The sequence below is a fragment of the Hetaerina americana genome, unplaced genomic scaffold, assembly GCF_022747635.1.
Source record: "Hetaerina americana unplaced genomic scaffold, ioHetAmer1.1.p SCAF_9, whole genome shotgun sequence".
Classification (NCBI taxonomy): Eukaryota; Metazoa; Arthropoda; class Insecta; order Odonata; family Calopterygidae; genus Hetaerina; species Hetaerina americana.
The window spans coordinates 3,043,586-3,070,821 of record NW_027287538.1 but is presented as its reverse complement, the minus strand read 5'-3'; the positions used below and the strand labels follow the sequence as shown (position 1 = coordinate 3,070,821).

The window sequence follows — 27,236 nt, the reverse complement described above, 5'->3', positions numbered from 1 at the left end:
TAAAATCACCACTGATAATTAGTATATGCTCATTGTTGTGGGATGTAAAGCTTTTTATCTGCCTTTCTAGATCTAGTATTGAGTTAACGCAAGCATTGGGTTGTCTATAATACGCCCACACATATATTCTTTTCGCACTGGGTATTTTTACTGAGCACCAGACACTTTCTATACAGTTATCAGGAAATAACTCAGCTCTACTGATGGTAGAGTTTTTAACCGCGATAAACACTCCTCCTCCGGCTCTATTCTGTCTGTCGTTTCTATAAACTGTGAAGGACTTGGGAAATATTTCGCTGTCTGCGATATCATCTGTTAACCAACTTTCAGTTCCTATAATGATATCTGACTCTGTGCTATGAATGAGGTGGTGAAATTCCGGTATCTTATTTTTTAAACTTCGGCAGTTAACTACTACTACGGAAATTATTTCTTCGTCTAGAACCTTCTTTGTGTTCGTTGCGGTCTGCTTTCTGGTGATGATATTTATAAGTCTTTTGGGTGTCTTAATACACGATCGGTCCATATCCTGATAAGTGAATCTTTCTTTTGTCTCATTAGCACTGTACGTACTTCGAGAAATTTCTTTAGGCAACCTAGTATTGTGAGACCCACTTATTGACCTACACTTTATAATATCGTTATCAGGGAAATTTATCTTTAAAATTAAATTTATCCCACTACCTAACCTACTCATTTGCCTAAAAAATATCTACAGTGCTCGAAGATCCTATGAGCCACCCGAATCGACGCCTCAGGGGTGTAGTGGACCCCAGAGCGGTTCAAGGGGGAGCGACAAGAACCGAGCACCGGTCTCAAGTCCACAAACTCGGCCCCCATGTCCCGACAGAATTTCCACATCCTTCCGTTTAGAGACTCAATACGACTCCAAACCTAAGCACCGCAGTCAGTCCGCGTGAAAATGCTGCATATGGACACCAATAAGTCCACACCAGATGCCTCCCGCACACGAACCACTTCGGATATTAGCTCCCTAAAGGCACCCAAAATACTTTCGGATCCGTACCTGGAAGCATCGTTGGTGCCGACATGGGCTACCAACCGCAGCATGGAGCAGTTCGTGCCTTGGACCGCCGCCCCCACTGCAGCCGTGGCGTTAGGAATTAACCCCCCAGGCATACAGTAGGAGGTAACCCTCCGGTTCGTCACGTCCCTATCCGACTCTCCCTCAATGGGGCCACCAACTGCCGGACGTTGGAACTCCCTAGCAATAAGATTCCTTTTTCTATCACTCTATCCAGTATTCCTGGACGTAGGCTATCCTCATCTACGTCACATTCCCGTTGTTTTTCTAAACTGGCTGGCGTTATATTTTTGCCATAAAGTGCTTCAGAGTAATCGGTCAACCTGCTATGAATCACTTCTGAATCTATTCTACCTGTCACAACCTATGTAGTATCTATGTACTTATTGCCTCGGTACATCCTGACAATTATCTTATCTACTTAAAAAGCGATTCTTTTTCCCTTGATCTCGGAAAAAAATATATGTTCGAGGACTTTAAAGGAGGAAATGTTTAAAGAAATCCCTCGGTAAATATTGGTGCCTTGTTTATTTCCACTCTTAAAGATAGGTGTGACGTGTACCTGACCTGATGAGCATCCCAAATTAAGCTGACATTATGAAATTCAGAAATAAGCTTTGGCTTAGTAAATGATGGGAATGATTAATTATGATCCCTCCTAATTCAATATCCCTCGTATAATCGAACCCACTAAAGTGATACTCGAAGCAATGATCCATTAAAAAATGCTCGATCAAAGCCTGAACAGTGGGAGACAAAGGGAGTATTTGTCAGTGAGCTCGGGGAATGGGAATCCATTGAATTATCCGCCTCACTGCGTATTAATTGTTTTAAACGGTGACTGTGTCTAATGTGTATATTATGCTTTCCGCGGCAATTGAATCTCTCCGCGTTCGCCGCAGGCCGCCCGCCCCGCGGGACGAGGTGCAGGCCCCCGAGGTGTCCGGAGGCGAGGCCGGAGGCAGGAGGGCCGGCGACAAGGTCGGGCGGCCCCCGCCCAACGAGGACACGCCTCCGCCGATCCCGCCTCTGCCGTCCGCGGCCGCCCCCAGGTCGCCTCCGCTGCCCCCGCTGCCCCCAGCGGCGGCACAAGCGGGGCTCGCTCTGGAGGACGAGGACTTCCCGCCCCCGCCCGAAGAGGCTGAGAGGATCATCTCCACCCTCTTGCCACGGTAAGGGCCCCTTCCACCCCTGCGCTTTTTCACCCGGGCCACACTTCCTTCCTTCGACGAATTGAGTAAAAATACACTCTTCCACGAGGAATTGCGTGAATGCAAATTGAAATTTTCCATTCAAATTAATAAAATCATATCTAGACGACTGGAAAATTAAGGGAGGGCAGCTTTCGAGTGTCGTTATTCTTGCTTCTTAATTAACACACGTACGTCGTATTGTAACCAATCCTGCTAACATTCCCGATGTAATTTTGACCCCTTCCTTGTTTCCACTCTTCGAAGGGTTACGCCCGGGGGAGGGTCGGGTCGTCATAGGGGCAGCGGCAGAGGTCGGCTGGCTGGCGGATGGGGAAGTTTGGGGCCTCCGGTGGGGTCCCCAAGGCCGGGGTTGGCCGATTTGGACCCGGAGATGGTCGCCGGATGCCTCGTCACCACGGCCACGCAAACTACTCTGGTGAGTGCCTTAATGCCCAGTGCTTTCACCACGTGATCTACGGAGTCAGTCACTAATGAAACATCGGAGAGGAAAATCAATGAATGGCTTCATCCATGAGCTTTCATCAGAAGTTCTATGGTCCACATTTCTTAATTCTTCTCTGTTCCCTCTCAATGGCAACTCTTCCACATTTCCTTTTACTTGCTAATTATACCCCTGATTAATTTGCGTTTCTAAGTATGTATAGAATTAACCTATGTAACTTTTTCTTGTTCTTTCTTTTGTGGTTTTTCTAATCAAATGTTCCTTTTTTTTAATTCTCGACGCAATTATTATGCGTAATGACCATTGTCCACTCCACTAACTCTCCTGTAGAGTCAAGAGTGATCCTTCCGCGTAATAACCCTTTCATGCCTCTCCCCTGTGAATTTGATTCTTTCCCCTTGCGCCTTTATTTTAGAAAATTGTGATCTCTTCATCGGAAACGACTTCTTCAATTTGCATCTTCCACACTTGGCGTCCTTTGCGCCTCTTCAATCTCTTGGAAGTCGTCTTACCGCTGAAGCATAGGCATTCCCAGGTCATCACTTTAACATCTGTCAACTATTTCATTATCTGCTAAATAATTAACTACTTCATTATCTTCTGTGTCTTGAAAATTCCATTGCAAAGCAATTCAATTCCATGGCACAGATGCAGCTCCAAAGTTAGCGAAATATAAAAATCACCTCCGTAGAAATTCTTATCATCTTACAAACACTGTCATTTTAGCCTACTCCAGAACCTGCTGGCAAAACAAATGCATGGCATTGTAATAGATTGGCTAAAGTGCTGAACAATCTTAGTGTTCCCAGGTATTTTCTACACCGACTATTTTATTTGAGCATCCTCTTTTGTTTCTTAGGCATAAGAATTCATTGTTCAACGTTGAGAAAATCGAGCTGTCTCAATGCTATATGACGGTAAAATTTGCTTCCACTCGTATATTTATATATGTGGATTATTATCCCTTAAAGGCCCACTTGCCATATTCCTAAATAATTCTACCGCAACTAAACGTATGTTTAATGCAGGTAATTACGTTACACGAAAATTGTTTAATTTTCAGTCATTAACTTCAGGAGTTTTACGAAAAGTGAAGAGTCAGGCGTGATGTTGTGGAATCGAGACATAATAAAAACTTCGTTGCAATTTTCCACAGTTAAAACTTTATTTCGACCATGGTTTCGATACACTGTATCGTCATCAAGTAGCATCACCTGATGATGATACAGTGTATCGAAACCATGGTCGAAATAAAGTTTTAACTGTGGAAAATTGCAACGAAGTTTTTATTATTCAGGAGTTTTATTTTACTGCCTGCTGCGTGCATGACTGCATTCAAGTCAAATTTCAAATCTCCGCCGAAAGAGACTCTCAAAGGAAATACATTTAATTTTTATCGATTGTCACCTGCACTTTGAACCTAAAGAATTAAAATTGGAATTAAAACTCATTCCGTTCGATATATTAGACGGGCGGGTTCGATTTATTATTATCTCGTTCAATCTCCCGTTTCATCGCTCGGAATGGCGTCGTCATTCCCTCTTCCTCTCTTCCCAGATACCATTCGCGTTTTCGTGCCTCATTCCTCGACTTGTCTTTCGACTCATTCATAAGTGCTCTCTTCGTCCCCTCCCGCCGCCCAAACAACCAACAGCCGCAGACCAAGCACCAAAGGCCTTACGGCTGGAACGTGCCGTTCCAACCACACCCGAACGCCACGGAGAGTGTCATCTCCGCCGCGGTCGACATCCAGAAGCAACGGCGGCGACAGCACACTGCGGAAGGGAAGCCGCCGCCCCTGCCCCCCCTGCGCTTCGGCAGCCTGCCCCTGGACTCCCGGCCCGTCCCGCCGGCCCCCCTTCCACCCAGGACCCTGCCCGGCGCCGGGGAGCGGCACAGGGTGGTGCGGCGCCGGGACGAGGCCCACCTCCAGCCAACTTCGACGACGGCGCTTTTCGAGGACGGGGCCCCCGAGGCGCGGCGTCGTCGCGGGCCCGGCGCGGCGGACGAGGAGGCCTTCTCGGACGACTCGCTGGAGGAGGCCCCCCGCTTGGCCCCGCCCTCGCCCTCCGCCTCGTCCACCTCGCCGCCGGGCAGTGACGACGGCAAGCGGAGGAGCGTGGCGTGGGAGGTGTCCCTGGAGGAGCTGGACGCCTTGGCGGAGGAGGAAGGGGGCGGGGAGAGGGCGTGCGGGAGCAGCGAGGTGGCCGAGATGGTGCCCGGCAGCACCAAAGTGGTGCGCGGCAGGAGCTCCAGGTCCAGGAGGTCGTCCTCGTCCGATCGGTCGCTCGGCAGTGAGTCTCCTTTGTGTTTAATCATCTTCCACCAAACCAATGGTGGTTGGTTCGCATACACCACCTCTTCCAACCAGAATCCATCCCTCCAATTTGCAATATTGTGCTCACGGAACATGATGTTCAATATCAATGGCAGGCTACCTCACAAGGTGTACCGAGAGAAATATATTGACTGTCATCTTAATGACGCATCCCATCTCCATCCCAGCAAAAACGTATCAGCAATTAGAACCTCGTCATGCCATACCAGAATTATTTCCCACTCTGTGACTGCATGGTTTGTATGAAAAGTATCGGTTTAAGTTTCGTAAAAGTAATTGTATTTCAGATATTGCTACAATCTCCCTCCAAATTCTTCAAAGGACATCCCTTGAGCATCGATATACTTCTGCCAGAGCGGCTTTTCTACGACCCCAAGGCTCCCTACTAGGCGGAAGGTCCTTAAGGGTACAAGCGTGCAAGCTTCTTTGACGGCGCTTAGGTTCCCATGGTGGTTTCCTTTGAGGGAGGATTTAACTTTTATAGGGAATAGGAAATAGTGTGCTGGTGCCAAGTCGGGACTGTAAGGGAGTTGGGAATCCGTCGCGATGTCGTTGTTGAAGGCCTTCGCATGTAGACATTCGAATCTGCTCTTCGTTGGTCGTCCTTCAAGATCTTTGGGACGAGTTTCGGGCAGATCTTTCGAACCGTCAAATTTTCGGTGATAATGGCTTGCACTGTCATCTCGATCAACGCCAAATGGATCTGCGATCATGCGCACACGTAAACGGACGGTCAACTGAATTCAGCACTTCACGCATACGTCAGGGAAAAAATGTTACCGATACTTTTTATACAAACCTTGTAGTAATGCTGATTGGACCTTATTTTTGGAACGGTCATTGCTTTATAATAGGTGATCACCAAAACCGTAATCAATACTTTCCTGATGACTCCGTACGCTTATTGGGCGAATACTTGCAAAATAATATAGAAACAGCCATTTCTTCCCAATTTCTGTACTGGAGCTTCTGCAAAAATAAAATTAAGGATTATAGTAGACTACTTGAGCGCATTTCTTTGCTATGGCATTATGATTCTTTCATTGATAGGCACTTTTTTAAATATCTAAATTCTTGAAACTATTGTATATATGAATACTCCTTCACTCAATTTTACGGTTGTCTGTTTTGAGTGTAGGGTTTCCATGACATGCTTTGTGTGCACATATAAAACCTCCGTCACCCACTCTCCCCAGGTTCAGAACCCCGATCCATGGATGACCGCTGCGGCTCTTGGCGAGGCCGTCGCTCCGCCAGTTCGGCCTCCGTGGGCCTGCATCTATCGTCCAACGAGGAAGAGTATTCCGGCAGCGGACTGGAAGGCGGGGGCGAGGCCGCAGCCGAACTGGATGAGATGGCCACCGCGGCGGACATGGCCATGTTGGATGACGTCGAGATGACTATGGCCACTTCTCAGGAAGGCAGGGGAGGACCGAAGGGGACGTACGTCATAAGAAAGAGGAGGGGTCGGGCAGGGCTCGGCAAGGCGGACGACAAGAGGGAGGACGAGGAAGCCAAAGTCGCCAAGAACTCGTTGCCGGGTTCCCCGCCTACGGGGGACGTCTCGCCCACCCCTGAGTGCTCCCTGAACAGCTCCCCGGAGAACGAAGACAAGGCCCCCAGGGTCACCCCGGCGCCCAAGACCCCGGAAAGGCTACCGACCACGAGACCACCCAAGTACTTCCATGGTTCTCGAATTCCGGTGCTGGAGAACTCTAGGATCCCAATCCTGGAATCGTCCAGGGCTTTGGAGTGCAGGTCCCCGCGGTCCCCGAGAACCCCAGAAAGGGCTTCGCCCATGAAAAACGTCATCTACCTGTCGGGTGTTCAGTCCCGGTCCCCCACCTCGGAGACCTCCGTGACGTCGGCCATCGAGCCGCACCAGGTGGTGGTGAAGATTACCGAATCCGGCTCCTCGTCTATGGTCATGACCGGGGAGCTGGAAGTCCGCTCTCCGCCGCCATCCCCGGCCCACGGCGCGAACCGGCCCGCAGAACTACCAGAACTCAGGAAGAACTCCCGGCCCAACACGCCTTTCGACAGGACGCCCGAGAGGAGAAACGCGGCGGGAAAGCTGCCGCCGGCGCCGCCTCCGAGAACGGTCACGGCCCAGTCGGTGTCAAAGTCCTCACCATCCGCGGTCGAACCCCCCGAAACCCCACCCAGGACGACACCCAACGCCGGCGTCTCCTCCGCGGACGAAGTCGGCAGCCGGATGTGTTCCTTCGAAGCGTCCCCCGCCCCCCCGGCGCCTCCTAACGGCCTCACGGAGACCTCTTCTTTCGAGGCGACCCCTCCACCAGGCGAGAAGACCTGCACCGCCGATGCCTTGCGGGAGACCGCCGTTACGGTGCCCGTCACGCCCGGAGAAGGCCAACAGTCCGTGGAGGAGTCGGGATCCCCGGAGGCCGCCCCCGCTCCCGTCCAGTCTCCAGCCTCCGAGAAGAAGGACCGAGCGTTGAAATCTCCGGCGCCCGCAGTGCCGAGGAAGAACCCCGCCCCGCAGCCTCCCCCGCGACCCTTGCCTAGGGTTCTGTCGCTGCCCGCGATTGCGATCGGCTTGACCTGCGACGAAGAAGTGGAGGCCATCGAGGAGAGCGGCGTGGTGGAGGTGGCGGCGGAGAAGATGGAATCTGTTCTCGAGGTACGATCACGTGTGGAATTGGTACATCTACACGGCATTGATAAGACTGGGCATCACACTTTTAGTTTTCAATGTTACCTCTTTGAACCCTTGGTCTTTTTACTAAAGTACGCGTTCAAATATTCTGAACAAGACCGTGTACTTACGTTTGCCGTGATTTGGTAAGTAATTTTTCTCAGTGTCAGTGTCTAAGGGCAGCATGATTTTCACGACTCCTACAGTGTCCTACCTTTTTTCTAACAATTCAAATTAAAAAATAAATATGTAAGAAATAGCTTGCATAATATCCAGGACGTGGAAATATTCGTGAATGGGTTCAGTGTCTCTGGTGTTCTCTCACCAGGTACAAATGTTTCGATGGTTGGCTGTGCAATAGATTTCAAGGCGTTGAGCGACATTTTACTTCGTCTTTTCACATTTTTTCGGCGTCCTCACAATTTAATTGCAGCCGTCGCGTTGTTCAAACAATAGGAATGGAGCTTCAGTATTTTGTTGAAGTTTTCGCCCGGAGCACCATTCAGAATATTTCGATGGCCTGCGCACCGGCGATTGAATGGCGGTCTCAGAAAAGGCGGAGAGAGAAGTCGCGCTAACGGCGTGGCTAACGTGAGAACCCATTGCCTTTCACTCCCTCAGGATAAAGCAGTTGAAGAAGAGTACAAGAAGAGGGTGGAGGCGCCGAAGATGGAGGGCGAGGCGTGCGTGGAGGCGAGGGAGGAGAGGGCGGAGGAGGCGACGCCCGTCAAGGAGGTGGTGGAGGAGCTGGCCATCAAGGAGGTGGAGGTGGAGTGGACGAAGAAGGCGGCAGTGGTGGAGGAGGAGGGGAGGAAGGAGGAGGGCAGGGAGGAGGAGGGCAGGGAGGAGGAAAAGGGCGAAAGGGACGGGAGGGAGCGGGAAGTGGAGACCAAAGAACAGGTGAGGAACTCCGCGTACAACCCATACGCGAATATACAATTACAGATCCCTTAATATTACTTGCTATTAAAAATTGTAATTTATTCGCATTGAATTTCATCGCTCATCAGCTAATTTTGATGGCGTGAAAGTCTGATGAAATGGAAAATTATCTGTTGGTTTATTTGTTAATCACAATCATGACATATTTGAACAAATGATTTTTTTGCATAAATTTCACGAAGTTACGCCTGAAATGATTTGAGCAAATCTTTTTAGGCTTAAGGTAGCGGAATTGTTCCAAGATGAATAACGTCAAATTAAAACTTTGTGATTCCAAGGATAAATAAATTTAATACGTGGAATGACAAATTTTTATTTTGACCCTACTCATCAGAGCAAATGAAGTTACGTTGTCAGTCGATCATAATCTGAGTGCATTTATGTAATATTTTAGTGACCCACATTATTGTCCTTCATTTACAAAATATATTTTAGTTAAGTGATACCTTCAATCATACCCGTCAGATACTGATATATTCATGCTCATTCAAGAGGATATTTTGTAGTTCTCAATGTTTTTCTTTTGATTCCAATCGATTTAATCGTTGAAACTCCTTGTTTCATGTTGAAACCCTCCGAGGAATAATGCACAATTACGAATTATTTCCTTCAGCTTGAGTACATGGACACGCCCTAAGAGTTAGCGCCCGCTTTCGTAGTTTTTCTCGTAAATTCATTGGTTTGAATAGGTATTACTGACATCTACCTATGTTCTTGTACTTCCGTTTAACTGGGAAGCGATTACGCTCTTTTGTTAATGCTGTCTTAGAATTACTCGTGTTATCCTCAATTTAAGTGTATTGCCGTTTTTACCTTTCAATTAATCTTTTTACTACGATTACCATTAAAATCTTAATAACGAAGCAAGAAGAAAAACTCAAGCGCCTTGTCCATTACGAAGAAAGGCCCACGCAGACCGCATTTAGACCCAAATTGGTGCTCAAGGAGATTATTACAACGCCTCAACTGAGGACAGCGAAGCTAGTGACCCTTTTAGGATAAGTATTCCTCAAATCGCTAAATGCAATTTATTTCTAAGTGACATTCGACTCGCAATGTGAGTCAGGAACAACACCGGTTGGTTTCTCCATCGCAGGTACTAAATGACCTTGGAGAGGATGTCTTTTCAGGACGGCACTGACCGCATTGAGACCAGTGACTGCTGAGCGACATTCAGTCTTCTACATGGCGCATACTTAATAATTGCTCATTGGCTTTCCAAGCAGTTCAGGATAATTAATTGCTCTTCATAGATTTTTTTAAGCTGTGAACAATTTTCTGCCGGGTATTCTATCATCTAGGCATCTCGTATTATTCAGTTTTCAGGAAAACGGAATATCCGCCGCCAAAGATACGTGCGAGTATATTCCGCGGTCCTCTCCTATGCCGGCAACGTTTAGTTACGTTCCTTCACAGTGATTCGCTCGTTTTCAATTTCCTAGAAGCAGCACTACTGCATCGTATCCCTCTGCCTCCCTCTTCGAAGAGTGCGCACATCATTAAGCTATAAACTAAGAGTTACTATTATAGCCGATAGAGCGCACGCTTAGCCATTCGTCAGACAGATAAACAGACTAAAGGCTACACGAAATCCGTTGTGTGTCATTTGATACCTGAAGTAGTTTATGAAAGGATTTTATAGGCTTGAGGAGTGCTGACGTCATGATGGTTAACCGGGATATACTACAAGCAAAGGAAATTTGAGCGTATACATGCATATGGTGAAATGGGAGGAGAGGGGAAATCAAAAGAATACTGGAAAGTTAGATACAGACCATTCTGGCTGGTAAAGGGGGGTTGAAGACTGTGATACAGGCGAGAATGTTACGTACGCAAGGGGTGGGAATATAATAGGGATGTTGTATGGGAGGAAATTTGCGTAGATGAAGAGGAGCTGGTTGTAATGTAGAATAGAATGTTGGGTTGTGTTTTGTTAGGAGAAACAAGGGAAGTGTTGCTCTGCCGTTTGGTAGCATGTATCCATTCAAAACCTTACGAAACTGGTAGATTACCGATTATATAATAATGATAACATTTGAGCGTAAATGGCATCGCGTCTCGACGATCGTTATCGCCTTCCGGTTCGTACCGCTGTCGTCTGCATCACCCGATACTCGGTTTTCCTGGCTACGGCATCGTCAAGGAGAGAAAAAGAAGACGAGAAAGAACCGTGGGCCGTGTGTTTCTTAGGGGATTTTGACAAACGACGAACGGCAAGCGCCAGTTGTCGCCGAATGCCACGACTCCGGGGGAGGTTGTGAAAGTAGGAAAGTCCCGCTCTTTCGCGTGGCTGGTTTGCGACCCCTCTGCATATGTTGACTGGTCTCCCCTTCTCGCAGGCACCGGAGGGCGAACTGGGGTGCTTGGCGGAGTGGCGGCTGCCGCTGCAGAGGAGCAGTACGATGCCAGCTGTGGAGGAGGGGCCCCCGAGGGCCATCGCCCCCTCCGCCTCCGCCTCCTCCTTCCCGCCGCTGCCCCCCTCCCCCGCGGACGAGTACTGCGACGTGTACGACACCTTCTTCTTTCGGAAGTCGCCGCGGTTGCCGCCCCCGGACGGCCCCCTGCCCCCGAGCCCTCCACCGGACAGCCCGCAGCCGCCCCCATTGCCCCCGCACTCGATGGCCTTCCACAGGCCGAGGGAGGCGAGCCTCAAGTCGAGGTCCATGGACGGCGGCTTCCCCCGGGCGCAGCGGAGGACGAGCGGGAGGAGAGGCGGCGGAGAGGTGCGTGCGTGTGTGTACGAGTATGTGCGTGCGTGGGTGGGAACGTAAACGGCTGATGTCGTTACCATAACTTGTAGGTTTTACTCCGCACGACTACAAAACAGAGTCCATAGAAAGGAACAAGCAAAGTTTCCAGTTGGCACAATGTCAAGGTCTGTCCCAAAAGTACTGGTACTGATTACATTAAAAAAATAATATCGCCAGAATTGATGCATTTGCTTAAAAAAGTCTTCGCAGTAGCACCCTTGTGCGTCCACTCGCTCCTCTGCCACTGGGTTTTCCACACCTCTTACGTCTTCTGAAAAGCGGCGCTCGGGATGCTGCTTAGCTCCCTCGTCACGGTCTGTTGTAACGCTTCCACCGAGCCGAGGTGATGTCTTTTCGACAAGAATATGAGATTATAGAAAAGGAAAAAGTCTGGTGGAGCATTGTGTAATAAATTTGGAACCTCCCTCAAATGATCTAGAGTCTTTTGGCAGATCCGCGTGTTTCCTTTCGTTCGTCCGAGAGCACTCGCGGCACCTGACTCCTCCCACACACCTTTCTCATGCCCACGTTTTCACTCACAAGTCCATGCACATCATATTTAGGGATGCCAATTTCATCAGAAACCATGCGAATAGTTAATCTGCGATCTCTGTCCAACAAAGCCTTTGCAAGACTTTCTCTTGCAATATTTTCGTCACTTTTCGAGGTCGATGGGCGCCCTGAACTTTCGGCGTCATGAGCATCTTCTCTACCCTCCCGAAACAACTTGTGCCGCTCATAAACACACCCGATCTACCCCATGGCCTTATCACCAAGGCCTTGAACATGTCACGAGACTCTGTCCGGGTTTTGCCCAATTTCACGCCAACTTTGATGGCATAGTGCTATTTCAATCCCGGATCATGGTGGAGCGTAATGAGGCCACGTTATAGAGGTTTCGCTAACAAACGACCCGAACTCGGCAAAAGCTGGGAGCCAACCGCCACCGGCCTACAGCCGTGCCCTAGGCTCCCCTCTCTCCCACCCAGCCAGAGAAACCGCTGCCCGTGCGTCCATCTATCCGGGGAAAACAGAGGTCGGACTACTTTTGGGACAAACCTTGAACGTGTGGTTTCATTGAAAAAAATAAAATGAAACTAGTTTATTTTATGAAACTATTTTACCCAATCCCCAAGTAAGCGAAAGTGAACCACTAGGTTTATTAGCAATGACTTGTGCCTTTGAGGCCTTTGTAAACCGGGCTGACATCACTAGTACAGTGAAGTAGGATGGGAGGATATTTCAATGTGGGCCAAGGGACACAATACTCCTAATGCAGGAGGTTAATTTGTTTCTCGAGGAGTGAAATGTTTATAATTTTATATAGTTTTTATCTTATAATTTCTGTTTGTATTATTTATTTTATCTAAATAATAGTAATTCCTTGTTTTTTGAAAAAAATATTAATATTATTATTTATCTACTTAAATGTTTTATGAATAAACGCAAATACATGTTGATGCTTGATATTTTCGGGACAAAGGTTGATGAATAGAACCTTAATGAGACTTAAAGTTGCTTAGGAGAGTAGTTTGCAGGCATGAAGAGATATGGCGTGAGAGGGGCTAATCGGGACATACTCTGTGGTGAAGGACATAGAGATGATTTGGTGGCTATCGTACTGGCTTCCTACCCAGAGGGCCCAGGTTAAATCCTGGAGACGGCAGATTTTTTTCAGTATCTCGATCCCCACTTGAGGTGCTTTGTGGAGGGCACTTTGAGTGAGTACGCCGTCCGTCGGATGTGACGTTAAGCTGCGGATCCCTTGGCGCCTTTCGTCATTAAGAGTAGGCTAATGCCAACGCCGGGTTTTCTCTCCACCCTTCCTCCTTTCCCATGCATCCCTAATGGCCCAAATGACCTCGGCGGTCGGTCGCCTCCCCTGAAACTGTCGCTCTGTGGGGAAGGAATTTGTGAGTAGATGTTGGAGCATACTTAATAACGTCTGATTTTATGTCAATTAACATCCTGTAAAATTGCAGAATTTTAAAGGGGAAAGTATAGCTTCATATTTAAGAGATATTGGAAATTCGTGTCCGCATGACTATGAATACTGAATGATAGTTTAAAAAAACAACGGCTTTCCTCGACAGATTTCACTGAAATGAAACGTGAAGATATAAACAGCATTGTTTCTGGTTGCCGTAAATGTTTGGGAAAAGTAGGGATATTTTAAAGGACATGTGAGCAGGTGTGACCGAACTTGTGGGCGGAGGATGAAAAATAACCTTGAAAAAGCGGTCTCTTTTAGGAGGGGGTGCTTGAATAAAGGGTGGAACGAACACGAAGAATGACCTTCAGATCCCACGCATCAGATATAAAGAAGAGTGTTGTTTGTGCCGTGAGTAGTAATTTCTCTGTCTTTCCGGATCGCCCTCAGGTTCTGGGCGAGCGTCGGACCCTTCCAACGGAGCTGCAGGGGTCAGGGGCGGGGAGGAGGCGGCGGCCGGACGAGGGGGACCGCCCCTTGAGCCCCGTGCCTTCGCCGCCCCCGCACGCCCCCGCCCACCTCCCGCCCCCGCGCCCCCAGCTGCCCGCGCCGCCCACCGCCTCGCCCCCCGAGACCCCGGTGTTCAGCCCGCGGAGGGGCGCACCGGCGGCCGATGTGCCCCGCAGGGGTCACCTCTACCAGAGGAGGGGCGAGCCTAACGGGGAGGCCTGCAGCATGCGGCACCCGAGCGGAGCCATGACCGCCGGTGAGTCGCCCCCCGACCAATTCAACTCCCTCCACATTCCGCCAGGTTCAACTAATAGGATGCTACCAGTCAGGGTAGATTTTGGCTGACTAATGGAGCAATCTATGGCATTAGTCACTGCTACTCTTCTGAGTCGTGCTTAACGCGAGACTATATACCCTAATACCTCATATTACCAGGAATCAATTTTCTGGAATCTTCCTCAGGTTAGACTGTCAGCAGCTTGACTGGAAGAAGGCCAAAAGTTTTAACATTCTGAAATGTGAGTGTCCTTTTACGTGTTTTCTATGTATACTTTTTTTTCTGTTTGCCATTCAAATGCTATAATGCTCAAGGAAGGAGTTCCTTCCTTTTATTCCTTGAGAAAGGTGGCTTGACCACCGAAATTTTTAAAATGTGTGAGTTTCCTCTATTTTCTTGTGTATTTCTGAGTTTTTGTCCACCAGTGCTAACTTGGTATACATTAGTATTCCCATCTGTGAGACTTTCAGGTAAGTTTTATACACACACACACACACACTGATATATATATATATATATATATATATATATATATATATATATATATATATATATATATATATATATATATATACATACACACACACACACACACATAAGCTTAAACAGCAACAAACAATATAAGAACACCCAAAAAAACACTCACAGGTTATTTCTTAATAATTTCGACAGAATTTATCTCTTTCTTCCTCAGAAGAAAAGTAGTATTGCCTCCTGGTATAGGGGAGGTGAGGCATGCGAGAGAAAGAGAATGGGGTGGGGGAAGGGGTGAATGGGAGGGGAGGGTTGAGAGAAAGAGATGGGAGAGAGGAGAGGCCATAGGGGAGCGAAGATAAGGAAGGAGTGAGAGGGAGGAGGTGGATTTAATGCATGATTGGAGAAAAAACAATTGGCTCACCCACACATACTGCAACATCAAAGACCCAGGTTTCAATTGACAAGGACGTAATCAAGACCCTGTAAGTCGAAACACAGGTCGCATGCAAAGCGTTCTGGGGGTCCCCCCATCCCTAAACATGCCTGTCATCATAACACCCCCTTCAGTCAGTGCTACAATATTTCCGTTCTTCCGTCCCTTCACCCATCCAATAACACTATAGAATTAAAAACTCTAGAAATAGCATATGTATGGCTTTGCATGGCCTATAAGCATCCAGGTGTCAACGTTGTTCACTGATGAGAATGGTCTGAATTGTCACTTTGTGGAAGCAATTCATATCGAAAAGGAAAATACTTTGTTCTTCCGCATGTATTTTGTTGTACGTTGCCTGTGTTTTTACTTACAGGGTCTTGGTTACGACTTTGTCAATTGAAACCTGGGTCTTTGATGTTGCAGTATGTGTGGGCGAGCGAATTGTTTTCTTTTCCGATCGTGTATTAAATCTACCTCCTCCCTCTCACTCCTTCCCTATCTCTCCTCCCCTCTAGCCTCTCCTATCCCTTTCCTCTCCTCCAACCCTTTCCCTCACCCCTCCCACACCTCCCGTTCTCCACTTCCCCAGGCCCCATTCCTTTTTCACGCATACCTTACCCCCCCCCCCTATACCAGCAGGCAGAACTGCTTTTTCTTCTGAGGAAGATGGAGCTAGCACAGTAATCAACCCGAAGGTCGGTTTGGTAGGTGATGGTAGAGTTCATCCAGTGCTATGCCCAATGGTAGGTGAAATTCAGGCATCATGATAGGGGGGCCAGTTCCTTTCCCTGTGCTGGTTATGGTTTCCCAGGAAGATCTGGTGCCCGAAAAATTGCTGCAGGTGCCCATAGAGGCCCACCCGGGAATCGAACCTTGGCCCTGGAGTAATTAGTCCAATGCTCTACCCCTGGACTACTGCTACCCACATATATAGATTCATATTTGTATATATAATATAATAAAGTTGGCTCTAGGAAGAATCATGTACATAATGTATGTGAAGTTAGCACTAGTGGACAAAGACAAAAACACAGAAACACAAAAAACAGAAATAAACTCACTATGTTTCAAATTTTTGGTAGTCCACGCCACTTTTCTCAAGGAAGAGAAGGACAGAACTGAGGGAAAGAAGGGGCTGGAAACGCAGGATGGAAGGGGAAGGTGGGGAAAATTTATTTTTGAGGGGAAGAGTTGGGAGGGTGATATTAGAAGTGTGTGGATAATATGGAAGGTGTGGGGGCGGAGGGGGGGATTAAAGTATGTGTACATCGTGGTAATTAATGTCTAATATTAATGCCTGGGCAGTTCCAGAAATCCAGGAGCTGAATGAATGCTTGCTCTGCTGTTTTGAGTTTCAGTGGAGGGTCTGAGGTAGGGAGGAATGCTAATATGGATACACTATAGCATTTATTAAAGGGAGTGCCGTGTTTGGAGGCATGTTTGGGGATTGGGAGTATACCATTCAAGGAAGAGTTCTTGCATGAGGCCGAGTGGTTATTGATTCTAATATTTGGGGGAGTGGTACACTGGCCATTATAAAAAGCAGGGCCTAGGTGGCACTTCAGAAGGTAAACTACATTGCTGGAAGTGCAAGAGAATTAGGGAATTGGTGGGAGAGAGTTAAAAAGCAGGTGGGAAAGGGATGGAATTCTGGTTTTGGAAATAGTATTTGTTGTGCATCTAGGTTTATTGCAGGGCATGGGAGTAGTTTTGGGACGGGGCGGGGATTTAAGGAGTGGTTTGGTTGATTTGAGATAATTACAATTGCTTGATTATTGAAAATCATTTAAGCTTGTCTATATTTCACAAAATTATTGATACCATATTTGTTGCTGTCTGTTTGAAAATTCATCGCGGACGATAAATACGCGCCGTCTCGTATGGTTTCGCTGAAAACCTTCGGTCCACGGATTAGTCCACATTAGAAACCGCTGCCGTTGCGCGTCCGGGTCTTACACTTTTTTCCACTTACCAACTGCGGGGAGAGTGACTTCATCGGTGTTGCACTCGACTTCGTCAAGGTCAAGCGTGAAATACCGGCGAACCTGTTGCTCTATCAGTGTGTATCTAGGCGGAAGAAAATCCAGAAGATACGAAACTTTGCAAACAAATTTCGTTTTCAATCTTTCAATACGTCACAGTTATTGGCCATCGCCTTGGTAATCAACCCAAAGTTCAGTGTGTAAGGCGAGGAAGGAGTCCGTCCCGTAGCAAGTGCGTGTTTGCCCCGACCGCGTTCTACCTCCTGGGCGGCGCTCCGAAAATCACACAGCTTCAGCTAGGCTTGCTGGAACTCCACCCATTCCATCCAAATTTGATGCATTCGAATTAGCGGATCCATCCACCCGCTGCTCTCCACCTCACCTTCTTACACGAACAACACATCCGAACACGTATTTAACCTCGCAAATCCACCAGTCCCCAGACTAATTCGGCGGCCTCTCTGTGCATTTCAAAGGGCCAGCATCCGGGCACTGCTCCGGGTACAGCCTATGCGGCACGGCCGTGTCTTCGACTTCGTCCACCGCGTCATCGTCACCATTCCCGGGAGGCCTGGGTCCGGGCAGGGGCTGGTACCCGAGGCACCGACACCACGCCGGTGCACAGCAGGCGGCCACCACCACCACCGCGCACCATCAGCACCCGGCACACAACAGGCCTCGCCCCGCTTCGACGGAGCACCTGGACCGCCTCGCGACGGCCTCGGGCCCCACGGCGTGGGACCTCCACGGCTACGGCCCCGCGAGGGCCGTGGTGGGCGGGGGTGCGGCCGCGCTCAGCGGAATGTGCGGGCCCGGCGTCGGGGCCAGGAAACCCCTCACCCTGCCTCCGAACCTCACTCCGAAGTTCTTCCACCGGTCGCCGAGGGAGGCTCTGAGGAGAGTGACCAGTCTGCTCATCAGGAAGGGTGAGTCTCGCATTCCGCGTGCGTCGACGGGCGCCTATTTCCGAGCATTCCGCCTGCTCTCCGATCTTTCTAGCGTAATGGTGTCGATCTGCTTGTCTTTTGGGTGATAGGTGTCTTTCCGTCGCATTTGCAATGGCCAACTTTTGCTCACTTTCCCCTGCCAAGTAAAAAACCTATTAAAAAAAATACCGAATATTTGTAGTTGTCCATATTAAATCACTGAACCTTTATGCTGAATTGAAATAGCATGATTTATAGTAAATAATTGACACCCTTGCTATCATATTAGTAGTGATTGAAATATAATCGATTTAACGTGGGAAGGAAGTATTGCAGATTTAATGCGCCATATTCAAATGAAATTGTGTTTGGAGAAGATATTTTAAATGTAATCTAGTTTTCTGGAAACGGATTACTTTCAAATGTGAAACAAATCTTCTTCAGAGGCATTATGGTCACTCGTCTGTCCGTTCACCGCAATAAGAATTAAAATCGCGGATCCGTTTTGATTGTGGACGTAATATATTTGGTGTGTCTGTTGGTTGTGCCCTCCCCTAGTCAATCAAAGATTGAAATGTGGATCGATAGAAAAGGTCAATGAACGAACTGTGACGACGCAATTTGTGTGAAGATCCTAGAGTATTAAGTTCCACTTGAGGATGCCAAGTTTTGAATCTCAGCTCTTAAGGCAATGTCTCGGCTTTGACCCGGTCGAAAATGTGGGAGCGGGCATTTACTGTTGAAATCGTTGGGGGCATTGGATTATGGACTCCTTAAATGGTATGTATTTTGGATGTACACTGTCGTAATCTGCCAGGGCAGTTCAGGTCCTTGTTGTCGTTTGGGGATGTTGAATGTATCTCTTCAAACCGATCTTGGACTTGGTTACTGGGAAGTTTCAAGTTGCTGCCCAGGGTTAACCATCTTGTCACCACGTAAGGAGTTCTATTCAACTCGAGAATTCATTTTACTGCTCAATTATTTTCCTGGTCCGATTGCTAATGCGATATAGTTTCTTCGCCATGAATATTCTCAAGTGAGGAAATCCTAGGACTTTTTGGAACGTGCCGAAGGAACCATTTGAGCCTACTACTAAAACGTAGAACATTTGATTGGATGGCTTGACGATTTCGCCACCTGACCAGTCGACATCCGCGTTGTATTCGGTGGTCCACGCCGGGGTGCATCGCAGGCCGTATTGCTATTACGAGGAATCATAGGGACGGAAAGAGGAATTATATGGTTCAAACGATGGAGATATAAATTTGCAAACTTCCTGGCGTGCAGTGCAGTTTCTAGTGCTTGCCACCCTGCTACGCTCGCGAGACCAGCTGAGATTGGAGCTGTCGGAGGGCAATAGCAACATTAAAGAAAATCTCCCATCTACGTTTATGTGTAAACAATACCCCGCACGTCGCCGCAAGGGCGTGCAGAGGGGGTTGTAAGGTCACCAGCCGTGAATGCCCAGTCCCAATCGTATCGCCTCTACGCAAATGTAAGTTTGAAAATGCAATCGAAAAATGTTACTTACACTAAAGAAAGTACTTGCATGCAACAATATTTAATAACAGGATACGTATATTCAAATCATGTTAGGGAACTCTTAAAGAGATGGATCTATTAAATAAAAAGAATAGCATGTAGGATATCGACAAATATAAATAAACTACCAATGATAATTGTCTCCTATGCGATTTTATCTTTTTTGATGATCTCCAATGGTTCGAGGAAAAAACGGCATTGTAAAGCTATCCGTTCTACTGTCTACCTCCATGATTTATTTACCTTGGTGATCTGACCTACCTGTAAGTAAGTCCGGGCCTGTAATATGTCTAATTAACATCCCCAGATTAATTATAAATTAACTGGCAGTAAATTCAACCTGTATTTAAGCCCACGGTCAACTAGCGGATGCCCCCATCCTATCGCCGCAGTTAATTAGCGCCATTCTTCCGAAAGGAAAAATGTTAAATTGCTGTGATGGTTGGTGGGAGAGGGAAATCCACGACGGTGACGACCTCCCTCAACCAGAACATCCTTTTTCAAATCGGGATTGAGGGAATGTTACTTTCTAGTTGAGAGGTCGTGGTTGGTCACTATCGGGGAATTCCCTCTCCCGCAAACCATCACAGCACTTAAACATTTTTCATGTCGGACGAGTGGTGCTAATTATTTGCGATCATGGGAGATTCTCTGTAAATTTGTTATTTGACGAGGTCGTGGAGCTCAAGTGTCCTAGATTCTTAGGTCTCCCGTCGACCATAACGCTCATCACATCTTTCAAGTTCCCCAGCCTGGGAGATTCTTTCTTTTGATCCCACCTCTTGAGGCAAACAGAAGGGACATCGGCGTCGTCAAGCCCGCCTTATTCACCAAGAAATGGCTCCCCGGTGTCTCAGCGGTTCGAGCACCATTGGCGTCGGCGTAAATTGCGGCGAGGCGGACAAGTGAGTCATCATTGTGTCCAATGACTGTCGACCACGGCAAATCGAATCGGAGAATGATTTCGTGTCGCTTCTGCCTATTTGGTCCCGCACGGGTTGATCTCCGGGCGTTTACTCCCCTCTTTCTCGGAAGGATTGTGAAATCCTTCCATTTCGGACCATAAACGGTTTAATAGCGGATGTATAATAGCGAGGGTGTGCGCGATTCATGCCTTGCCTTTGATGTGGGCAACTGCTCCTGGGATCTTTGCCGCACAACACCGCGAATCTGCGATTTCGAAGGGCCAAGAACTGACTTAGGGTAGAGCTGACCTGCGAAATGTTCTAAACATTCGTTGGCTTACGTAACCTACATCTACACCTGCACAATTTATATATATATATATATATATATATATATATATATATATATATATATATATATATATATGTATGTATGTATGTATATATATATATATATGTATGTATGTATGTATATATATATATATATATATATATATATATATATATATATATGGGTCGCGGTAGTCCAGGGGGTAGAGCGTTGGACTGCTGACCGGAGGGTTCCGGGTTCGACTCCCGGGCAAGGCACTCTGGGCACCTGCAGCTCCACCCAAGCTAAAGTGATTTTTCGGGTACCAGGTCTTCCTGGGAAACCATAACCGGCCCAGGGAAAGGAACTGGCCCCCCTACACTGATGTGTGAATTTCACACGCCGTATAGGGCTTAGTACTGGGTGAACTCTACCATCACCTACTAAACCGACCTTCGGGTTGATTACTGTGTTTATGGTTTTAACAATAGAGATATTTTGAGTCCTGGCAACCACGGGGCTCGGCCCAATCGGCCGTGTGTCGTGCCCGGCAGCGGGGGAGGCAAGGCTTCCGCGGTCGTCATCCCACGAAACCCTTGCAAGGGAAAACCAGCAGCAGCAGGACAGAAGACGCAGGAGAAGAAAACCAAATTAGTTAGAATAGGAACGTGGAATGTTAGGACAATGATGAGGACAGGGAAATTGGAGAATGTTAAGCGAGAGATGGAAAGGGGAAATATAGATATTTTAGGTCTATGCGAGGTGAGATGGAAAGATAGCGGGGATTACTGGAGTGATAAGTATAGAATAATATACAGCGGTGGGGACGAGAGCCAACGAGGGGTTGCCATAGTATTAAATGAAGAGGTAGGAAGAAGCGTAGTCAACATAGAGCAGGTAACGGATAGAATACTACTAGTGGAGATAAAAGCAGAACCGACGAACTTAGTTATTATTCAGGTATACATGCCACCGAGCAACCATAAGGAAGAAGAGGTCGATAAGATATACGATCAATTAGAGGACATGATCGCGTGTGTTCCAGCAGGGAAACATTTGATAGTGATGGGGGATATGAATGCGACGGTAGGCGAAGGAAGAGATGGTGATGAGGTGGGTGACTACGGTTTAGGCACGAGGAATGACCGCGGGGAGAAAGCAGTTGAGTTCTGCAGGAGACAGGGGTTAGTCATCACCAACACCTGGTTTAGACACCACAAAAGACGCAGGTATACATGGAAAATGCCAGGTGACTCAGGAAGATATCAGCTAGATTATATCCTGGTTAGACACAGGTTTAGGAATAGTGTGATAAATTCCCACAGCTTTCCGGGAGCGGATGCGGACTCAGACCACAATTTAGTTGTTATGAAATGTAGCGTACGTTTCAAAAAGATAAGGCAGGGGCGGCGAGTTAGAAAATGGAATGTAGAAGCATTAAATGGGTTGAAAAGGAAGGAATACAAACAGGCGGTAGAGAAAATAATGGAGGATGGTAAAGGGCTTATTACTATCGAAGAAAAATGGGAAATGATCAAAAAAGGGTTGTCTAAAGCCGCAAAAGACACTATTGGAACCGTTAACGCTAAAAGGACTAGGAAACCATGGATCACGGATGAGATGATTACAAAGATGGATGAGCGGCGAAAATGGAAGAATATAAATACAGAATTAGGCAAAATGAAGTACAAAGAATTGAACAATAAATTGAGGCGGGCAACAAATAAGGCAAAAGACGCATGGTGGAAGACGCAGTGCGAGGATATGGAAAGTCTCCAGAGGAAGGGTGAAATCGGTGCGCTGTACAGCAAAGTTAAATCGTTATCGGGAAGTAAGAAAGGAAGAGCTATGCTAATAGTTAGAGATAAGGCGGGTAAGGTAATAGTTGACGCAGGAAAGATCCAAGAGAGATGGAAGGAGTATATAGAAGAACTGTATAGTAAAGAACTCAGACCAACACAGTTAGACATTGAAAAAGAAAATGACGTAGAGGAAGACAGCTTAGGTCCAGGCATACTAGACAATGAGATAAAAAGGGCATTAAGGGAGATGAAACTAAATAAGGCCGTGGGGGTAGATAACATTCCCGTGGAACTTTTAAAATGCTTAGGAAAATGTGGGAGGAAGAGGCTATATGGGCTGATCCGTAGCATTTATGAGGAGGGAATCTGGCCGGAAGACTTTGTGAGAGCAGTTTTAGTTCCGCTTCCGAAAAAGGTAAAGGCCACGTCATGTGAGGACTATAGGACAATTAGTTTGATATCCCACGCAGCTAAAGTTGTTCTCAGGATCATAAACAAACGGATAGAGAGTAGGGCAAATGATTACTTAGGGGATGATCAGTTTGAGTTTAGAAAGGGGAGAGGTACGCGTGATGCCATTGCAGTAATGAGATTATTAATCGAGAGGAATATAGAACACAACCAGGAGGTATTTGCCTGTTTCGTAGATTTCGAAAAAGCGTTTGATAGAGTGAATTGGGAAAAACTAATGAGTATATTGCAGAAAATAGGAATAGATTGGAGGGAAAGGAGGCTAATCCACAACCTGTACATGTCTCAGACTGCTCAGGTGCGGGTGGGAAACGGGGAGTCAGGATGGGCAGTGTTAGGAAGGGGTGTAAGGCAGGTTTGCCCATTATCACCGTTGCTGTTCAACCTGTATGCAGAGGAAATGATCAAAGAGGCATGGGAAGAACTAGAGGTAGGAATGAAAGTGGGCGGGGAATTCGTAAAATCAGTTAGGTTTGCTGATGACCAAGCTTTAGTTTGTCAGTCAGCCAAGGGGCTGCAAGCATTGCTGAGTGAATTGGAAATTCAGTGCGACAGGTATGGGATGAGAATCAACATTAATAAAACAAAGGTTATGCGATTTTCTAGAAAGAAAAAGGGCAAGCTTAACATTAAAATAGGAGGGCAAAAACTAGAGCAGGTAGAACAGTTTACGTATCTCGGTAGTGTTTTGGACCAACACGGTCAAAGTAGTAGGGACGTAAGGAGAAGAATTGCGCTAGGCAAAGAGGCTTTCACAAGGAGGAGGGAGTTGGTGACAGGGACTTTGAGTAAGGATGTTAAGAAAAGACTCGTAAAAACTTTGATATGGAGCGTAGCTATGTACGGTGCGGAAACGTGGTCGTTGAAGCAGGAGGATAGACGTAGACTGGAGGCTTTTGAAATGTGGGTGTGGAGAAGAGTGGAGAAGGTGAAATGGACAGAAAAGAAAACAAATGAGGAAGTACTTGGTATGGTGGGCGAAGAGAGGGGTTTGTTGGGAGCAATCCTATGGAGGCAGGAAAAGTGGATGAAGGGGGTGTTGACCGGCAGTGGGATGTTGAAGACTGTGATAGAGGGTAGAATGTTGGGCAAAAGAGGAAAGGGAAGGAACAGGATAGGGATGTTGGACGGGATGAAGGGCGGAAGAAAGTACTCAGAGATGAAGAGGGACCTGGTGTAGAGTAGAATTTAGGGTTGTGTTTTGTTAGTAGTCACAAAATATTTGTTTGGTAGTTGTGTCCATCGAAAAACCTACCTTAACCGGTAGATTACCTTAAAAAAAAAAAAAAATATATATATATATATATATATATATATATATATATATATATATATATATATATATATATATATGTGTGTGTATATATATATATATATATATATATCTGTTATTATTACTTGTGTTATCGTATTTATATATATATATATAAATATTTAAAAAACTTAGCTAATTATTTTCGAAATATCGATTGCATCCAAATTTTAAAAAAAGAAGAAACAAGTTATTCTTGCGGCTCCAAAGAATAAATAGTATTGGGCGAATATGTATCCCTATTTTTAAAATGTGCACTGGCGTGGGATTTGCCAACTAACGTCTCTTTAAAATTATAGAAGAAACCCAACGAATAAAAAACTGCGTTTGATTAAAAAAAACAGATGAGGAGAATACATTGGTATTACTATTATTAGGTGATCTACCAGTTAAGGCAGGTTGTGGATGGACACAACTGTCAAATTTATTCCCTAATCTCTTCTAGCAAAACACGACCCAACATTGTACTCTACAACAAAGACCCTCTTCATCTCGGAGTACTTTCTTCCTCCCTTCATCCCGTCCAAAATCCCTATCCTGTTCCTGCCTTTTCCTCGTTTGCCTAATATTAACCCCTCTATTACAGTCTACAACATCCCACAGCCAATCAATACCCCCTTCATCCATCTTTCCTTCTCCCTTTTCATGTCTCCCAACAATCCCCTCTCCTCCCATCTCACCATACCCAGCACTTTCTATTTGTTTTCCTTTCGGTCCATTTCATCTTCTTTATCCTTCTCCACTCCTTCCTCATCATGTTAACGTAGGTATTTATAATTTTTCTGCGGTGTATTCTCGCGTTTGTTAAGTATGGCCAGCGCCATTTTAATTAATAAATTAGTTCTTTTAATAAATATTTCATCCTACTATTTGCACAATATGATGGTGTTCTGAATTCGAATGACATGCTTTTATATTCCGAGTCAACTCGGTATGATGGACCTCAGCAGGGCGGTGCACGTTTTTCTTAGAACCTTGTTTATTTTCTGGAGTGTGGATCCACTCATCCCCCTCAAAGCGATCAATAAACGTCTCCATTGCCGCGAAAACAAAATATATTCCCCAATGGTGTGCCGTTCCAAGATTGAATGTCTCGACGCGCAGTGAAGAGATCTCGGTGTTTTCCTCGGGTTTTGCTAAGCAGACGTCGCGTTGTTGATCGCGTCGCCTCACGCGCGAGACTTGAATCGGCAAACGACGCTCTTTCCTCTTCCCCCCCTCCCCGAACACACTCGCACCCCCTTGTGGCTCCAGTTCACAGAATGCCCTCCCCACTGGAGCGAGTCACCTTGTAGTGAGTGGGGGAGAGATGAAATGCGAGTTTCCCTCCTCCACGTGAGCGAGGGCGGAAATACTTATGATGGATTTGGTCGTCGCCGGAAGGATGTTCGTCATCGTATTCTTCCTCTCAGGAGACCCACTTGAAGGGCACTTGCCTCCTCTCAAGGCTCCCCCCCCCCGGATTTAATTCTTTTCCCTGCGAATGTAAAAAAACCACTTAGGTTCGTCGCTGCCTTCCACGCCGCAAGTTAGTTACTCACCCAAACGACCACAACTACAGGGCGAGTCAGAAGCGACTCCCTGATTTGACGGGCGAATTGTAAAAAAAACCAACCAAGACAATGGAAATAGTTTGATATTTCTGAAAACTGGATTTGATGTCATTTTATTTCCACTAGGCTTCGAAAATTATTTCATCCAGGTGATGACCTCGGTGAGCGATGCACGCGTTCAGTCGCTCAAAGAAAGTTTTCGAAAACTCTTCTCGGCATATCTTGAGATATTCCAGCGATGGATCTGTAATTGCCTCCTTAAGAGCTTCCGCGGTCCTTGGTCGAACTTTGTGAGCCTCAGTTTTGAGATATCCCCAAAGAAAAAAATCACAAGGGCTCGAATCCGGGGATCGAGCGAGCGAGGGGGCCATGGGACATCCCCTCGTAAGGAGATCAGGCGGCCGGGAAATTGCTCTTGCAGGATTTGGCGTGAACGACGGGCGGTGTGAGCCGTGTATCCACTATCCTTTTGAAACCAAAAGGCTTCTGTTTCATATTCCTCAACATACTCTTCCAATTTGGAGAGTAAAAGGTTCTCCAACATCGCACTATATCGCACAGAGGTCACGGTATCAGTTGAACCTGTGAGATTGAGTTGATACTAGTTATAAATTATATAGCTAGATATAGATTAAGTTTTTTAAAAAGTAAGGCCCAATAATGCTTGTGGAGGACACAGCGCAAGGAACTGTCACTTTTGGGCTATGAATAGGTCTCGGGTGAAGTTCGCGGGGGTTCTCAGTCGCCCAGTAAGGGACATTTTTCTTATTAACACTTTCCTAGTGGGAGTAGTCTCTGAAATAATCTAGCATCTGTGTAACAGTCAACACTCGGACTTTTCATCGCCCTCGGACAAACCCGGCTATCTTTTGTCCCCCACTCGTGATTTCTTGTAATCCTCGAATTTCCCAGGGCCTTCTGAAAGGGCTTATTCCCTTCATCCCCTCCTCCAGCCATCGATGAGTCAGATTTCTCGATGCTCCGCGACCTGCCGGAAGTTCTCTCTATTGCTGTCGCGCTCTCCTAATGTCCCTCGCCATCTCCTCTCTTATTTCTGCCAATTTGGCTGCATTCATTTTGCCCATCATCATTTTCAGTAGTCGCATCTCTGTGGCCTCCAACCTACGTCAATTTCCTTGTCTCGGTGGGCAAGCTCACGAAATGAACGCGCTTCATTGGAATTCCCACCATTCGCTCCTTCATCTATTCTCTTGTGAGTTCCCGTGGCTGTTAGGAGGGATACCAACCGGATAGTTTATCAATCTCATTTTAAAATTACAATTAAGGGCGAAGGCGCTCAAAGTCCGATGTAGAGGCCTAAGTGCTGTTTTCGGATTAATGTGAAATTAATAAATGAAATAATATCAAAATAAGAATAAATAGCATTATACTGCATAATAGACATTACAGCAA

The 27,236-nt window shown here is 46.7% G+C and overlaps 1 protein-coding gene across 1 annotated transcript in view; it reads left to right on the top strand.

Annotated features, from left to right (window-relative positions):
• Nucleotides 1-27,236, top strand: part of LOC139698997 (histone-lysine N-methyltransferase SETD1A) — a 617,878-nt gene that overhangs the window by 456,193 nt on the left and 134,449 nt on the right. The window contains exons 4-10 of the mRNA XM_071597992.1: nucleotides 1,948-2,217; nucleotides 2,503-2,674; nucleotides 4,356-4,995; nucleotides 6,236-7,704; nucleotides 8,320-8,493; nucleotides 13,921-14,086; nucleotides 17,479-17,928. Coding sequence (XP_071454093.1) covers nucleotides 1,948-2,217; nucleotides 2,503-2,674; nucleotides 4,356-4,995; nucleotides 6,236-7,704; nucleotides 8,320-8,493; nucleotides 13,921-14,086; nucleotides 17,479-17,928 — 3,341 coding nt within the window. The remainder of the gene's footprint in view (nucleotides 1-1,947; nucleotides 2,218-2,502; nucleotides 2,675-4,355; nucleotides 4,996-6,235; nucleotides 7,705-8,319; nucleotides 8,494-13,920; nucleotides 14,087-17,478; nucleotides 17,929-27,236) is intronic.